A 16,296-nucleotide genomic window follows, 5' to 3' on the forward strand; every position below is an offset into this window, starting at 1 on the left:
GCCCTACCATTCATTCCCCGCTCACGTGACCCGCGCTCCCGCCCCCCTCGCTCCCCTGCTCGGCGCCCATTGGTCGTTGCCGGCGGGAGGGGCGGGACCCCCGGAAGAGCGTCAGCCAATAGGCAGCGAGCAGCTCCGGGCCGGCCATGGTGGAGGGTCCGGCGAGGCGGTGAGAGGGGGGGGGGGGGGGGGGGGGGGCTGCACGAGGGGGTGAGTGGGATGGGGACAACGGGGGGCGGGTACAACGGGCTGCACGGGGCCGGGCCGTGGGAGCCAGGTGGGGGGCACCGGGGGGGCGGGGGTCCTGAGGGTATGGGGGGCTGCTGGCGTGGGTGCGGCTCCGTGGGGCACAGGGGGTTCCATAGAGCACAGGGGGCTCCATTGGGACACAGGGGGCTCTGTGGGTCACAGGGGGCTCCATAGGGACATGGAGCTCCGTGGGGGCAGGGTCTCCATAGGGTCATGGGGCTCCGTGGGTCACAGGGGGCTCCGTGGGCCATGGGGCACATGGAGCACAGGGGGCTCCATAGGGACAGGGGGCTCCGTGGGTCACTGGGGGCTCCATGGGGCACAGGGGGCTCCATGGGGTGTGAGGGTTTAATAGGGACTCCATAGGGGGAGATGCTCCGTGGGGCGCATGGGCTTGTAGTGCGGGAGGGGTCCATCAGGTGGAGGGTCTCCATAGGGCACGGGGGGCTCTAAAGAGGCGGGGGGGTCTCCATAGGGCACGGGGGGGTCTGAAGAGTCGGTGGGCTCCATGGGGCGGGGGGGAGCTGGCACTGCCCTCCCATGGAGCCCCCCCCCCCCCCGTGTGGGCAGTGCCGGCTCCCCCCCCCCCCTTCAGGCCCGATCCAACCCCGTCCCACCGCAGGGCAGCGCATCATGGCGGGGTTCCGGATCCGTCCGTACCGTGACGATGACTCCGAGGCGGCCCGCGATGTCTTTGCCACGGCCATGAGCGAATACGCCCCGTCTCTGTGCCTGCACGTCCTGCGGCAGCCCTGGGTGCTGCTGCTGCTGGGCTGCACCTTCTGCCTTCTAATGGCCAGCGCCCGCTCGCTGCTGCTGCCCGTGTTGGCGTTAACGCTGCTGCTGGCGCTGGGCCGGCAGCTGCTGGGCTGCGCGTGGAGCGCGTACATCGAGCGCTGCCTCGGGGCCGACCTGAGCGATATCCGGGGGTCGTACACAGACGGGGGGTTCTGGGTGGCGGAGGCGGACGGGAGGGTGGTGGGCACGGTGGGCGTGATGCCGGCGGGGGAGGGGGGGCTGCTGGTGTTGAAGCGGATGGCGGTGCGCAAGGATTATCGAGGCCGGGGGGTCGCCAAGGCGCTGTGTCGGGCGGTGCTGGACTTTGCGAGGCGGCGGCCCGGCTGTGCGGCCGTGGTGCTCAACACCATCATGCTGCAGCACGACGCACGAGCCCTGTACGAGCGGCTGGGATTCCGCCGGCAGCGCCGCTTCGTGCTGCCCACCGTGTACGGCCGCGTGGCCAACTGCACCGTCACCACGTACCGCTACGAGCTGCAGTGAGCGGCCGCCGCACGGAGCGCCCGGTTCAGCCGGTGCCGCCCCGCGGGGAAGGACGGAGCTCCGGGCCCGAACCGCAGCGGTGCAGCTCCGTGTGGGGGGGGGGCGGTGCCGTGCGGCTGAGCCGGGTGGGCGCTGACCCGCGGGGACCCTGCCCCGTTCCGCTGAGTCACGCTGACTCAGCACGGGGCTCCTCGCGCACGGGGCTGTGTCGTGCTGCCGGTGCCCGTGGGGACACGGGGACCCTCGTGCCGCAGGTCGGAGATGTGGCCGCCCCCAGCCCCGCTGCCCCTCGGCTCCGAGGGTCCCCGACACCCCCCCCCCCCCCCCAGCTGAGTGGGCACCCACAGAGACCCCCGGCCGTGTCCCCTCGCCGTGCTGGGGTCGGATTCGCGCCTGCCCTCCTTAATGTTGCCATAATAAAAGAGCATCGGAGCTGCCCGTGGGGTCACACTGTGCCTCCCCCCTCCCGCCGTCCCCCCCCACCGCTCCCGGGGCAGTGCCGGCCTTTGCTCGCCGGTATAAAGGTGCCGAGCTCTGCCCCGCACCGCGGCCCCGCAGCCGTAGGCAAAGCCGCCGTGGAAGGAGGACGCGAAGTGGGGGCTTCGCAGCTCCCCGCGGGTTCAACTCCCCGAGCCGCCCTGTCGGCGCTGCCCGGCCCTGCGCTCCGGTAAGAGCCGCCGCCTCCCGCAAACGGAGCGGGACGGAGTGCGGGATCCGGCTGCGGGAGGGGGGACGGCAAAGGGAGCGGGGCGGGACGGCGCTGGGACTGCGGGGAGACACGGGGGGCAAAGCTGGGCACGGCGACCCCCGAACCCCGAAGTTCCTTGTGCTGAGGATGGGGAGACACCGGCACAGACTGCGCAGGGAGCTGGTGGGACCATGGGGATATTCAGGTTGGGCTGGGGGGGCTCTGAGCGCTGATGGAGCTGTGGGTGTCCAGGATCATTGCTGGGGGGGTGGGATGCACAGAATCACAGCACGGTTGGGTTGGAAGGGACCCCAAGGATCACAGAGCTCCAACCCCCCACCACAGGCAGGGCCACCAACCTCCACATTGATACCAGCCCAGGCTGCCCAGGGCCCCATCCAACCTGGCCTTCAACACCTCCAGGGATGGACGGGGCATCCACAGCCTCTGGGCAGCTGTTCCAGCACCTCCCCACTCTCACATTAAAGAACTTCCCTCTGACATCCAGCCTCAATCTGCCTCCTTCAGCTCCAATCCATTTCCCCTAGTCCTGCTGTTATCTGCCCTTTCCAAGAGCTGACTCCCCTCCTGTCTGTAGGCTCCTTCAGGTCCTGGCAGGCTGCACTGAGCTCACCCCATATTCTTCTCTTCTCCATGCTGAACAAGCCCAGCTCCCTCAGCCTGTCATTGCTGTTGAGGTGCTGCAGCCCCCTGAGCATCTTTGTGGCCTCTGGACCCTTTCCACACAGCACACACACAGCCCTGCACACAGCACTGCACATGGAGCCTCACAAGAGCAGAGCAGAGAGGGACCCGATGGCCTTTGAAGGTCCCTCCCAACTCAAACCATCCTTTGGCTTCTATGAAGGTCCCTCCCAGCTCCATCCAGCTCTATGAAGCTCCCCCCATCCCCAACCCCTCCCTGGTTCTGAATTGCAGCCCCCGGTGCCCATGGCTCCCTATCGCATCCGGCTGTACCGTGATGAGGACTACGATGCCGTGCGCTCCCTGTTTGCCCGTGGCATCATGGAGCACGCCCCGGCCATGTACCGCCACGTGCTGTGTTTGACACGGGTGCAGCTGGGGCTGCTGTCCCTGTTCTGGGCTGTGTGTGCCATGGCTGGCAGCTGGCTGCTGGCATTAGCTGCCGTGGTGCTGGTGCTGGCAGCCATGTGGCCCGTGATTCACTCCTTCAGCAAGTCCTTCGTGACCGAGGCGCTGGTCGCTGATCTGCAGGACATTGACAGTTATTACATGCGGGCGCCCGACTCCTGCTTCTGGGTGGTGGAGGCCGGGGGGGCGGTGGTGGCCATGGTGGGCGCAGCCCCGACGCAGGACCTGGAGCGGCCCGGCCCGGCCATGGAGCTCAAGAGGCTGTCGGTGAGCAGGGAGCACCGCGGTCACGGCATCTCCAGGGCGCTGTGCGGGGAGGTGCTGCGCTTCGCCCGGGCGCGGGGCTACGGGGCCGTGGTGCTGTACACCTCCACGGTGCAGCTGGTGGCACAGCGGCTGTACGAGAGCCAGGGCTTCAGGAAGGTGCTTGAACGCAGCCCGTCCCTGTTCTCCAGACTGATCTGCTTCCATCTCATCCATTACCGCCTCCAGCTGCCCAGCCACCCGTAGGGCCCCCCCTGTTCTTACAGCACCGAGAAATAAACAGAGACTGCAGAAGGGTGTGAGCAGTGAGATGCAGATGTGCACATGTGCTGCAGATGTGCACTTGTTGTGTATTCCATCCTGCCTCCACGTGGCTCGTACCTGTCAGCTCAGCCCTGCACAGCCCCTCTGTAGGGTCTTCACAGCCCAGAGTGGGGTCACTGCGCTGTAACCACCCACAGTTGGTGCTGGGGGGCTCCTGGGGGTCTCATGTTGTGCCCCCAGCAGCGCTGCTGTGCTGGGTCACTGCAGGGCACTGCGTGAGGGCAGGGGAAGGCGGTTGGTGTGTGTGGGGCAGGATGTGGGGCAGTGGCTGGAGGTGGATGTACAGCACCTCACCAACATCACCAGGATCATCACACAGCGGCTGCACTCCGTCTGGATGTGGGGCAGAAAGTGGGGGATAAAAGGGGTCTGGTGGGTTTCAGAATGGCACCATCTGCCTGGTGCCGAGGTGCCGGGCTGTGCCCCAGGTGGGTGGTGCCCCATGGGGACCCAGATGGTCCTCGGCTGAGCCACGCTGCGGACACCCCGTGGGGACAGGGGGACCCCTGTGCCATGTGCAGAGCCATGTGGATGATGCCCCATGGGATCCTCATCATTAGGCTGATCCATACTGACTCCCCATGGGATCCTCATCATTAGGCTGATCCATACTGTCTCCCCATGGGGCTCCTTGTGCCATGTGGCTGAACCGTGTGGACGATGCCCTATGGAGACCCCCATGCCACATGGCTGAGCCATGCTGGTTGTGTCCCATGGGGACACGGGGACCCTCATACTGCAGGCTGGGGACGTGTCTCCCTCCCCACCCCCATTCCTGCTGCTCCTCAGGCCCGGGGGGTTCAGCCTTCCCGGGGGCCCCGACACCCCCACGCCCCCCCAGCTGAGTGGGGACCCCCAGAAGGACCCCCGGCCACGTCCCCTCTCCGTGCTGTGGTCGGATTCGCGCCTGCCCTCCATAGCGCTGCCATAATACAAGAGCATCGTAGCGCTGCCCGCGGCCCTTGTCTGCACCGCGGGGTCACAGTGTGTGCCCCGCACCCCCCACCCTCCTCCCCCGCCGCTCCCTGGGCAGTGCCGGCCTTTGCTCGCCGGTTTAAAGGTGCCGAGCTCTGCCCCGCACCGCGGCCCCGCAGCGCAGCTCCCGCAGCCGTTGGCAAAGCCGCCGTTGGGGCGGTCGTGGGCCGGGGGCTCCGCAGCTCCCCGTGGGCTCAGCTCCCCCCAACGCACGAGCATCGCTCGCCGCGCTCGGCCCCGGTCCCCGCGGGGGCGCTGCGCAATCCCGGCTGCTCGCGGGGCTGCGGGCCCGGCTCGGTGCTGCGGGCCCGGCGCGGTGGGCCCGGCGCTGCCCGGCCCTGAGCACCGGTAAGAGCCGGTAAGAGCCGCGCCGCCGCCTCCCGCAAGCGGAGGGGGAACGGAACGGCTGCGGGACGGGGGACGGCAAAGGGAGCGGGGCGGAACGGAGCGGGACGGCGCGGGGGCTGCGCGGGTCGCACGGGGGGCGGCGGAGTAGAGAGAAGCAGGTCCGTGTGCGGGGTGTCCGGTACGGCAAAGCCGGGCACGGCGACCCCCGAACCACGGCGGGACCCCGGGGGCTGCGGCATCCCCGAGCTCCGCCCCCAGCCGCGGGTTACCCGACCTCAGCACGAGCTCGGAGCGCCCCGCACGAAGCGGCTCAGCCCCCGACGGAGCCCGGCAGCTCCGGGCCGGTTGCGGTGCCCGTTTCCCTCCCCGTCCCCCTTTGCCCCCGCTGTAACCGGCAGCTCCTGCCGGGGCAGCGCCGCTTCCCCCTGGTCCCAGCGCTGCAGCCCTCAGCGCTTTGTGCCCCTGCTGCCTCCTCCCGTGTCCCAACCTGAGGGTGGCAGGGGGAGCTTCTCCAGGGACCCCCCGTGCCGGCTGCAGCTCCGGCCCTGAGCTCGGGCTGCTCCAAGAGCTTGTGGGGAGGCGCAGGAACCCAGAGAGCTGGTGGTGCCCCATCCTGGGACACATTCAGGTCAGGCTGGACGAGCTCTGAGTGCCTGGCGGAACTGTGGGTGCCACTGTTCTTTATAGTGGGGTAGGACCTGACGGCTTTGAAGGTCCCTTCCAGCTCCATCCAGCTCTATGAAGCTCCCCTCATTCTCAACCCCTCCCTGGTTCTGAATTGCAGCTCCCGGTGCCCATGGCTCCCTACCGCATCCGGCTGTACCGCGACGAGGACTACGATGCCGTGCGCTCCCTGTTTGCCCGTGGCATCATCGAGCACGCCCCGGCCATCTACCGCCACATGCTGCGCTCGACGCGGGTGCAGCTGGGGCTGCTGGCCCTGTTCTCAGTCGTGCGTGCCATGGCTGGCAGCTGGCTGCTGGCCTTAGCTGCCGTGGCGCTGGTGCTGGCGGCCACGTGGCCCGTGATGCGCTCCTTCAGCACGTCGTATGTTCAGGAGGCGCTGATCACCGACCTCTGCGACATCGACAGCTCCTACATGCGGGCGCCCGACTCCTGCTTCTGGGTGGTGGAGGCCGGCGGGGAGGTGGTGGGGATGGTGGCTGTGGCTCCTCCGCAGGACCCGGCGCAGCGCGGTGTGGCCCTGGAGCTGAAGCGGATGTCGGTCAGCAAGGATTACCGCGGTCACGGCATCTCCAAGGCGCTGTGCAGGGAGGTGCTGCGCTTCGCCCAGGCGCGGGGCTACGGGGCCGTGATGCTGTACACCTCCATAGTGCAGGTGGTGGCCCAGCGGCTGTACGAGAGCCAGGGCTTCAGGAAGGTGGGTGCCAGCAGCCCCTCGCTGTTTGCCAGCATGGTCTCCTTCCAGATCTTCCAGTACCGCTGTGAGCTGCGCGGCCGCCTGTAGGGCCTGCCCTGTTCCTGTAGCACTGAGAAATAAACACAGACTGTGGGAAGGGTGTACGGCTGTCATGGCTGTGGTGTGGCTGTGCCTTTGTGTAGCATCCCACCTCCATGTGGCTCATGCCCAGCATGGCCCTGTGCCATGAGCTCAGCCCAGCATGGCCCTGTGCCATGAGCTCAGCCCAGCATGGCCCTGTGCCGCTGTGTCCCTGTGTGTCCCCAGCCCACAATGGGATCCCTGCGCTGTGGTTGCCCACAGTTGGTGCTGGGGGTATTTAGGGCCCTGCTGGGCCTCACGCTGTCTCCCCACCGAGAACGTGGGGCGCTGAGTGCGGGCAGGGGGAGGCAGTGGAAGGCAGAGGGGCCTGGGGCAGGGCCTGTGTATGACAGAGACACTGCTGCTCCCGGAACATAGGAACAGATCCCACTGACCTCTGTGCACATCAGTGGGGACGGGGAATGATGGCGGCTGGGTGACACCGACTGCACGACTCGTGCTGGGGACGGGGGGCCCGAGCCCACCGCAGGGATGGCGGCTGCGGCCTGGTGCGGCCTAACTCAACATGGCGGCCTTTCCCCGTCCCTTCGGCTCTGCCCTCACTCAAGATGGCGGCAGCCTTCCCCTTTGGCTCTGCCCTCATTCAAGATGGCGGCTGCCGTGGCGTCTGTCGTCACGGAGAGGGCGGAAGCGCAGCCTGAACTGAGCCCAGCCGAGCCGAGCGGAGCCGCCGGGAGGGTCCGGCCCGGCCGGCACCATGGACTGTTACACCGCCAACTGGAACCCAATGGGCGAGGACGCCTTCTACCGGTGAGGGGCGGCCGGCGGCTGGGGGACCTGGGCCTAGTGGGGGGATCTGGGCCTAGTGGGGGGATCTGGGCCTAGTGGGGGGATCTGGGCCTAGTGGGGGGACATGGCCGTAGTGGGGGGACATGGGCCTAGTGGGGGGATCTGGGCCTAGTAGGGGTGGTCTGGGCCTAGTGGGGGGACATGGGCCTAGTGAGGGGATCTGGGCCTGGGGGGGGATCTGGGCCTAGTGAGGGGATCTGGGCCTAGTGGGGGGATCTGGGCCTAGTGGGGGGACATGGGCCTAGTAGGGGAGTGGAGGTCTGAGCCTGGTGGGATGGGGAGCCCCGGGGCCTGGTGTGGGGCTCTGGGCTCTGGCTGTGGGCTGGTCCCTAGCACCCCCCGTAATGCTCTGCACTGTGTGTGTCTGCCTGTCCGTCCGTTCACCTGCCTGCAGCAAGTTCGAGCTGTACACCATGGAGTGGGGCCTGAAGGAGGACCTGCGGGACTGCCTGGTGGCAGCTGCCCCGTACGGCGGGCCCATAGGTGGGGCCGAGACCCACAGGGGCTGGGCAGGGCAGCCCGGCGTGCTTAACATGGGTGGGGATGGCTGAGGGGCTGCAGCCGGCTCAGGGGCTGCCCCATCCCAACCGCAGCTCTGCTGAAGAACAACGCCAGGAAGGAGAAGTCCCCCAGCAGCCGCCCGCTGTTAGAGATCTACTCGGCCTCAGGGCTGCTCCTGGCCAGCATCCCGGTGAGTGCCTGGGCAGGGCTGCTGGAGTTCAGCTGTGCAGGGTCTGCTGCCCACCCTGTCCTCCAGGCTGTGCCCTGAGGTGTGTGATGTGTCTCAAGCTGGACCTGCTCCTGCTGCAGCCCTTGGAGGATTCTGAGCTGTGCCCCTCGCAGCACTGAGTCCTGGGAAGGAGGGTGGCTGTGGAAGGGCACTGCTGTGCCCCAGAGTTTCTGCCTGGTGCCGTAGGTACATGGCTGGGCTGTGAGACCAGCTGCTGCCTCAGCCTGTGCCACTCGCCTGTGTGCCCCGGGGCAGCTCCTCTGGGCTGTCTGCAGGGAAGCAGAGTGCTGTCACTCATCCTCAGCACCTCAGCTTTCAGGAGTGGTGGTTCTGTGCAGCTCTTGCAACCCCTGAAAGCTTTGGTTTTCCATCTGCTCGAAAGCAGTGCTGCGTGCAAGGGTGTCGGGAGTCTGTGGGGAGGGGGGGGCACCCAGGCTGGGAAAAAGGGGACGGGGTGGAGATGGGGAAATCAGCACAGAGCTTTCCTCCCTTTCCCACTGTCTAGAGCTGGGGAGAGTATGGAGGAACAGCAGGAGGGGCAGTCTGGTATTCCTGCAGGGTGCTGCAGTCAGGGACACCAGAGCTGCAAATTCCAAACTGCAGCCATTGGCATCATGTGTGTCTCCTGGAGGGGCGGCTGGGAGGTAAGCAGTAGACACTGATCAGTTTCCTGCTTGCAGTGGAAGAGTGGCCAGCTCGTGCAGCTGGGCTGGACGGCCAGCGAGGACCTGCTGTGCATCCAGGAGGACGGCACCGTTCTCATCTACAACCTCTTCTGCGAGTTCAAGCGTCACTTCAGCATGGGCAACGTGAGTGGGGCAGGGCAAGAAAGGTGGGAGAAGCATCACTTCAGCATGGGCAATGTGAGTGGGGCAGGGCAAGAAAGGTGGGAGAGCTGGTCACCACGAGGTCCACAAAGTTGGGTTTGTGTGTTGGAGAAGTGCTGCAAGGCCTCCCTGAATGATGCCAGCCCAGTAAGGCTGAGAGCTTGGAGCTCCCCCAGCCTCCCTGCAGGGCTCTTCCTTTGGGTGTGAGCTGGCACACGTACCAGAATCACAGGAGCAGGACCTTTTTCAGCTGGGATGCTGCTGGCTGCACGGTGCAGGGCTGGGCTGACCTCCCTGGGACAGTTTTTCCCCCAGAGCCCCGGTGCCTCTTCCAGCAGCAAGGTGCTGTGCCTTGGTGCCCCAACCTGGGTCCTTCTGTCTCCATTGCACAGGAGGTGCTGCAGAACCACGTTCTGGAGGCGAAGGTCTTCCACACAGAGTATGGCACCGGTGTGGCCATCCTCACTGGAGCCCACCGCTTCTCATTGACCACCAACATCGATGACCTGAAGCTGCGCAGGATGCCCGAGGTGCCAGGTGTGTCTCCTCCCCTCTGCTCCATGCTCTGCCTGGCTCAGGGCCCTGACGTTGGTCCCTGCAGGTCTGCAGAAGCCGCCCTCTTGCTGGGCTGTGCTGACCCAAGATAGAGTGACCATCGTCCTGCTGGCGGTCGGCCAGGACCTGTACCTGCTGGACAACACGTCCTGCTCTGTGGTGGTGAGTGAGCTGGGGCAGCATCAGTGGGAGCGGGGCGATCTGCAGCTCCCTGTGCTTCCCTGGGGCTGAGGGCAAAGCTGTGGGGAGAAGGCAGACACAGCATGGGAGGGGATGGTCACACTTTGGCCAGCTCTCAGCCCCTTGTGCAGCATTGGTGCCAGTGTGAAGCTGTGTCCCTGACCATCCCTGTCCTTTTTCTCATCCCAGACACCCCCTGGCATGAGCCCCTCCGCTGGTGCCTACCTGCAGATGGCCGTGTCCTTCAACTACCGCTGCCTGGCTCTCTTCACTGATACTGGCTACATCTGGATGGGGTTGGCCACACTGAAGGTGAGCGTCCCTTTCCCTCCCCACTGCTTGTTGTTGGTGGGAGCCCACCCTGCACTGTGCTCCCCCGCTGCCTCTCACAGCCAGACCTGATGGCATCCCAGCAGCTTTTCTTTGGGTACCTCTGGACGTGGCACTGCAGCCTGGTCCTGCTGCTGTCTGTAGGCACCCGAGGTCTGCCATCAGAAAATCCACTCTTTGCTCTTCTCACCCAATTTTATACATTACTCCTCACCTTTTCCAAATCCATGTTTTGCTGGTTTTGTGTCTTCCATTCTATGTCCAAATACCCCCCAAATAAACAGGCTGCCCCTGATTACTGTTTCCACATCGGATTCCCTGCATACTCTTTGAAGCAAATCAATGTCCTTTAGACTTTGTTCACTTTTCTGGCTTCAGTTGAGCACAAGCAACTTTTTGCTTTATGTACATGTGGGCTGTTTGCCAGAGCTATGGGTGAAAGTTTACAATGTCTGTTTATGTGGATTGATGTGATAGAACAAGGGGGAGATGGGAGATTTAGGTTGGATCATAGGAGGAAGTTTTTCCCCCAGAGGGTGGTGACTCACTGGCACAGGTTGCCCAAGGAGGCTGTGGATGCCCCATCCCTGCAGGCATTCAAGGCCAGGCTGGATGTGGCTCTGGGCAGCCTGGGCTGCTGGTTGGTGGCCCTGCACACAGCAGGGGGTTGGAGCTGGATGAGCACTGTGGGCCTTTGCAACCCAGGCCATTCTGTGATCCTATGAAAGTTCCTCATGCTCAGTCTAACTACTGGCACAGCATCCTTGACCTTTGTCTGCAGCAGCCACAGCCCTGGCTCCCTCTGGGGATGGAGAGGTGGCCATGTCCTTCCGCAGGACACTTGCTCTGTGCTGCTTTAACCTCTTCTTCATGTGCCTTCTCCTCCTTGACTCTTCTCCTTCCTTCTGCAGGACAAGCTCTGTGAGTTCAACAGCACCATCCGATCTCCACCCAAGCAGATGGTTTGGTGAGCATTTTCCCAGACATCCCCCCTGTGCTTTGGGCCGTGCCTTCATTGCACACCTCTGTGTGCTCGGCCCTTTGCAGGGTCTGCTCACCTCTCTGGCTGTGCTGGGACAAGAGGGATTGTCAGGCCATACCCAGGCCCAGGGCTGGGGTAGGTGCTCCCCTGACCACACGGGGGTTCCCTGCAGGTGCACGCGTCCCCGCAGCCGGCAGCGCGCCGTGGTGGTGGCCTGGGACCGGCAGCTCATGGTGGCTGGGAATTCCACGGAGTGCATCCGGTATCCTTTGGGAGGAGGGGCTGCTGCTTCTGCTGTGCGCCTCCTTGGGCCACAGCAGTGAAAAGCACTGCTCTGCCTGCGCCCCCAGAGCCCTTGTTCCTCTTCTCTGACTTCCCTGGTGGAGAGCAGCCCACCTCTGTCCCAGCTCTGAGAGCAGAGCTTGGCCACAAGAGCCCCTGTGGCTGGGAGTGCTGTGCCAGAGCCCTCTGCTGATTCCCCAGGGGTGAGGGCTGTCACAGTGGGACAATCCCTGTTCCTCCAAAGTGGCTGGAAAGAAGGGTCAGAGGCACAGCCCTTTGGGGACGGGGCAATCAGGGGTTTGCTCCACGGCATCTCTGTGGCTGACCTGATCCTGGCAGAGCTGGGCTGCAGCCAGCAGCCACTTTCTTCCCACGAGCCCTTAGCGGGAGGCACAGATTTGTCCTGGATGAGGACTCCTACCTGGTGCCGGAGCCCGATGGGGTCCGGATCTTGTCCCGCACCTCCCATGAGTTCCTGCATGAGATCCCAGGTGAGACATTCTCTGGGTGAAGCCATCCCAGCCCCGCAGAGGGAGGGCACTGACACAGGCTCTCAGGTCCCAAAGCTTACAGAATAGTTGGGTGGGAGCAGCACCTGGCTGGGTGCATTGGGCTGGGGCAGCCTCTCATGCTTGCTTTATTCTTGTTTTTAACCCCATCCCTGCAGAAGCCAGCCAGGAAATCTTCAAAATCGCTTCCATGGCACCAGGAGCACTCCTGCTAGAGGCACAGAAGGAGTACGAGGTTTGGCACCCTGCTCTGCTCCACACCTGCCTCCTCCCTTGGGCTGCCCAAGGGTTACATCCACTGTGATGGGAGAGGACAGCCTGGAGGTCCCTGCGGGGATGCGGTGCTGGGTGTGCAGGCAGCCCCTGCTGTCCGTGGGTTGCTGGGGCTCCAGGTGCTCGGCACTCACCCTGGCTGTGGAGTGTTTCATGTCCCACAGCTCTCCAACAGGCTGTGCTTCTTTGCAGAAGGAGAGCCAGAAGGCAGATGAATACCTGCGGGAGATCAAGGACCAAAAGCTGCTCCCAGAAGCAGTGAGCCAGTGCATCGAGGCAGCTGGCTATGAGCACGAGCCAGAGACACAGAAGTCCCTGCTGCGGGTGAGTGAAGTAGGCAAGGAGGATCTGGGTGAGGCTGAAGCCGTTCCCCTTCTGCTGGGGGTTCTGCCATGGCCCATCCATCCCCAGAGCCCGCACGTCTCCTCTTGCAGGCAGCCTCCTTTGGGAAGTGCTTCATTGACAAGTTCCCCCCAGAGAGTTTTGTGCGCATGTGCCAGGACCTGCGGGTGCTCAACTCCATCCGGGACTACCAGATCGGCATCCCCCTCACCTTCACCCAGTATCCTCCGTGGGGCAGGCAGGAGGGGTGACTGCAGGGTCTGGCACCCAGTGCGAGTCCCCTGCTGTCAGCGCCAGCCTTGGCCTGGGAGCTGGGATGTAACAGGATGGGGAGGGGTGGGCTGCAGAGCCTCATGTCAGCCTCAGGTCACCCTGAGCCCTGGAGCAGGGTCGGCCCTCTGCCCTCACTGCACCACGCTGTGCCCAACCCGCTGCCCGTGATGGTGAGCCCACGTTGTGGAGCTGAGCCGGCCCTGCACTCAATGCCAGCCATGGGGGTGCTGCCAGGAGGGGGTGGGCTCCCAGCACACGTCGCCTGTGCTCTGCAGGGTCCGAGATGCCCTTGACTGTTCTGCAGATACAAGCGACTCACCATTGAGGTGCTGCTGGATAGGTAAGGCTTGCTCCAAACTGGGTTTGATTAAACTGGCCCTGGGCAACCCAGGCTGTGCCCGGCCCTGCTGCAGTACTTGTGCAGTCTCTTTCTCCCTGGCTGGTGGCTGAGTGAGCTCTGAGAGCTTGGGACCCCCCTGAGGCTGGCTGAGCTGCACACACAGCACACACAGCACACTGCTGAGCCCCCCTGTGCCCACCAGGCTGGTCCTGCGGCGGCTCTACCCCCTGGCCATCAGGATCTGTGAGTACCTGCGCCTCCCGGAGATCCAGGGCGTCAGCCGCATCCTGGCCCACTGGGCCTGCTACAAGGCAAGGAAGGAAGGCTGGGAGGGGGGGCTATGCCGTGCTGGGGCCGTGCTGACTGCTCCGCTCCCCTATAGGTGCAGCAGAAGGACAAATCTGATGAGGAGGTGGCTTATGCCATCAACCAGAAGCTGGGTGACACACCAGGCATCTCCTACTCTGAGATTGCCGCCCGGGCGTACGACTGCGGCCGGACAGAGCTGGCCATCAAGGTCTGTGGGGTGTCCTGGGAGTGGTGGCACCACGGGCTCAGGGTGACACACAGTGGCTGCGTGCTGACACCCTCTGCGATGGCCTCAGCTGCTGGAGTACGAGCCGCGCTCCGGGGAGCAGGTCCCGCTGCTGCTGAAGATGAAGCGGAGCAAGCTGGCCCTGAGCAAAGCCATCGAGAGTGGGGACACTGACCTGGGTAAGGGGCAGGGCTGGGGCTCCTGCACGCACAAAGAGGGGTCCCGAGGCAGGAGGGGCTCTGCAGAACCCAACACCGAGGGGTCTGCCTGCATCCAGGCAGCAAATCTCTCTTGGGGGAGACTTGGAATCCAGGGGAACCCATTCATGGCTGTGTGCTGCCTGGGCTGATGGGGTGGCAGGAGCTGCTTGAGCCCTGCAGAGCAAGGGGGGGGGGAGCAAAGGGCTCTGCCCTGCCTGTGGGTGTATGCTCGCCTCCCTTCCAGAACTGGCTGAGTGTCCCAGCAGTGCTCCCCTGGGCAGCTGTGCTGGGGAAGGCTCCTTGTCCCCTGTCCTAAAGTGCTCCTTGTGCCCCAGTCTACACTGTTGTGCTGCACCTGAAGAATGAGCTGAACCGTGGCACCTTCTTCATGACGCTGCAGAACCAGCCGGTGGCTCTGAGCCTCTACCGCCAGGTGAGGGCTGCCCAGCACTGTGCACACCCGGCTGGGGGCACCCTGTGTGCTCTGCCCCGAGTCCCCCAGGGACCTGGGAGCCACACGATGTGGCAGATGCAGCTCGCTGTACCTGCGAGCCCTCACCTCCACCTGCTGCTTCCCAGTTTTGCAAGCACCAGGAGCGAGAGACGCTGAAGGACTTGTACAACCAGGATGACAACCACCAGGAGCTCGGCAACTTCCATGTCCACTCCAGCTACTCGGAGAAGGTCAGTGTCTGGCAGCACAGTGAAAGGGTGGGGGGCTCATAGCCCTGGGGCTGTGCTGGAAGTCGTCAGCCCCTCCTGTATGCAGTGGAGAGCTCCAGCTCCCCCCAGGGTGAGGAGGGATCCAGCCCTCTGCCCATCTTGTCTGATCAAGGCAGGGCATCATCGAGCCCCCCAGCCCATCCAGGGGATGTCCTGCCCTGTGCCCCATCCCTTGTGGTGCAGCATCTGTGTTGGTGTGGGCTGATGTGGCTGTTTTCTGTCTCCAGCGCATCGAGGGGCGGGTCGGAGCCCTGCAGAATGCTGTGGATGAGTACTACAAGGCCAAGAATGAGTTTGCTGCCAAGGTGAGCGTGGTCGGGGCTGCAGAGGCGCCGTGTCCCTCCCCTGCTCTCCCTGCCCCTGGGAGCACTGGGTGCGTTGGGATCGCAGCCACTTGGTGGGTTAACAGTGGGACGGTGCTGCCACTTGTTGGGACAGAGACCCTTTATTCTGGTGCTTTACTCCACAGGCCACAGAGGATCAGATCAAGCTCCTGCGGCTCCAGCGAAACCTCCAGGAGGACTTTGACAAGCCCTACCTCGACCTGTCCCTGCACAACACTGTCTCCACTCTGATCCAGGACGGCCACCACAAGAAAGCAGAGCAGCTGTACCGGGACTTCAAGATCCCTGACAAGCGGTGGGTCTGGAATGAGGGCAGTGGGTCACAGCTTTGGGGGCAGCGTTGGTTTTTCCTGGTGCCCCGTATGGGTGTTTAGCTGGGTGTGGGGGCTGCAGTGTGCTGCCAGCTGTGGGAGCTGTTCCCCTGGTGCTCCAGGTACTGGTGGCTGAAGATCAGTGCTCTGGCCACCCGCGGGGACTGGGAGGAGATGGAGAAGTTCTCCAAGAGCAAGAAGTCGCCCATTGGGTACCTGGTAAGAGACAGGACCTGTCCACACTCCCTGCCTGCCCTCATCTCTATTCATACACACACTCAGTGCTGTCCTTCAGGAGGGTGGTGATGGGGGTGGGCTGTGCTGTGGGGCTGAGCTGCCCCGTGGGGCACAGTGGGAGCAATCAGGGGAGCCTGGTGTGGGGCAGCAGACTCCCCTCACCCCACTCCGCTCCTCCTCAGCCCTTCGTAGAGATCGCTGTGAAGCACCACAACCGCTACGAGGCCAAGAAGTACGCGCCCCGGGTCACCCCCGAGCAGCGGGTCAAGGCCTTCATCCTTGTGGGGTACGTTGGCTGTTTGAGCCTGGGGGCGCAGGGGGGAGCTGGAGCAATGGGGCCACAGCAGCAGGATCGTGGTGCAGCAGCTCTCCCAGTGCTGGGGGCTTAGTGTGCTCTGGATGGATAAGGGAAGCAATGATCCTCCTGCTGCCATTGGGGGCTGCAGGGGCTGCCACCCAGCCCCCTCCTTTCTCACATGGGGGAAGCGGTGCCTTCATGCCCCGCTTCACCCGCAGGGACCTGGAGCAGGCGGCTGACGCTGCCATCGAGCACAAGAACGAGGCTGAGATGAACCTGGTCCTGTCCAAGTGCTCGGCCGCCACCGACAGCGCCGTGATGGAGAAGCTGAGCCGGGCTCGTGCTCAGCTCCTTAAGAAGTGAGCGGCACTGACCCACCCTGCGCCCACCCTGCGCTCGGGACCCTCGTTGGGGACACGGGGCTGCACGGAGGGGCCGTGGGGGGGTCGCTGCGATGCTGTGACCGACTGCA

At 64.5% G+C, this 16,296-nt stretch overlaps 4 protein-coding genes across 6 annotated transcripts; all 4 read left to right on the forward strand.

Annotated features, from left to right (window-relative positions):
- Nucleotides 1–113: 113 nt before the first annotated feature.
- LOC107306860 (putative N-acetyltransferase camello) lies at nucleotides 114–1,968 on the forward strand. Its single transcript, XM_085547658.1, has 2 exons — nucleotides 114–169; nucleotides 872–1,968. Exon 2 carries the CDS (start codon nucleotides 883–885, stop codon nucleotides 1,528–1,530), a length of 648 nt encoding a protein of 215 aa, XP_085403784.1. The 5' UTR covers nucleotides 114–169; nucleotides 872–882; the 3' UTR covers nucleotides 1,531–1,968.
- Nucleotides 1,969–2,061: 93 nt separating this feature from the next.
- On the forward strand, nucleotides 2,062–3,910 carry LOC107306853 (N-acetyltransferase 8-like). Its single transcript, XM_015850255.2, has 2 exons — nucleotides 2,062–2,197; nucleotides 3,158–3,910. Exon 2 carries the CDS (start codon nucleotides 3,170–3,172, stop codon nucleotides 3,839–3,841), a length of 672 nt encoding a protein of 223 aa, XP_015705741.1. The 5' UTR covers nucleotides 2,062–2,197; nucleotides 3,158–3,169; the 3' UTR covers nucleotides 3,842–3,910.
- Nucleotides 3,911–5,140: 1,230 nt separating this feature from the next.
- Nucleotides 5,141–6,775, forward strand: LOC107306852 (N-acetyltransferase family 8 member 7-like). Of its 2 annotated transcripts, none has more exons than XM_015850252.3 (2): nucleotides 5,141–5,252; nucleotides 6,027–6,775. In XM_015850252.3, the coding sequence occupies exon 2, from the start codon at nucleotides 6,039–6,041 to the stop codon at nucleotides 6,708–6,710; it is 672 nt and encodes a 223-aa protein (XP_015705738.1). In that variant the 5' UTR covers nucleotides 5,141–5,252; nucleotides 6,027–6,038; the 3' UTR covers nucleotides 6,711–6,775. The 2 variants fall into 2 exon arrangements, with proteins under 2 accessions (XP_015705738.1, XP_015705739.1); XM_015850253.3 differs by having other exon boundaries at nucleotides 5,141–5,242.
- A 628-nt stretch (nucleotides 6,776–7,403) lies between these two features.
- VPS16 (VPS16 core subunit of CORVET and HOPS complexes) lies at nucleotides 7,404–16,187 on the forward strand. 2 transcript variants are annotated; one of them, XR_014946094.1, is made up of 24 exons: nucleotides 7,404–7,514; nucleotides 7,948–8,036; nucleotides 8,147–8,244; nucleotides 8,964–9,092; nucleotides 9,503–9,647; nucleotides 9,712–9,827; nucleotides 10,035–10,157; nucleotides 11,087–11,142; nucleotides 11,330–11,419; nucleotides 11,836–11,930; nucleotides 12,107–12,183; nucleotides 12,414–12,545; nucleotides 12,656–13,006; nucleotides 13,112–13,176; nucleotides 13,379–13,487; nucleotides 13,559–13,693; nucleotides 13,782–13,890; nucleotides 14,247–14,344; nucleotides 14,491–14,595; nucleotides 14,862–14,939; nucleotides 15,104–15,273; nucleotides 15,412–15,508; nucleotides 15,709–15,812; nucleotides 16,043–16,183. XR_014946094.1 is itself a non-coding variant. In XM_015850251.3 (24 exons), exons 1-24 carry the CDS (start codon nucleotides 7,462–7,464, stop codon nucleotides 16,185–16,187), a joined length of 2,517 nt encoding a protein of 838 aa, XP_015705737.1. In that variant the 5' UTR covers nucleotides 7,404–7,461. The 2 variants fall into 2 exon arrangements, 1 of the variants encoding a protein (XP_015705737.1); XM_015850251.3 differs by having other exon boundaries at nucleotides 12,656–12,783; nucleotides 13,141–13,176; nucleotides 16,043–16,187.
- Nucleotides 16,188–16,296: the final 109 nt, after the last annotated feature.

This window comes from Coturnix japonica, chromosome 4, assembly GCF_054131305.1.
Source record: "Coturnix japonica strain WE chromosome 4, WE-NBRP24, whole genome shotgun sequence".
NCBI classification, from domain to species: Eukaryota; Metazoa; Chordata; class Aves; order Galliformes; family Phasianidae; genus Coturnix; species Coturnix japonica.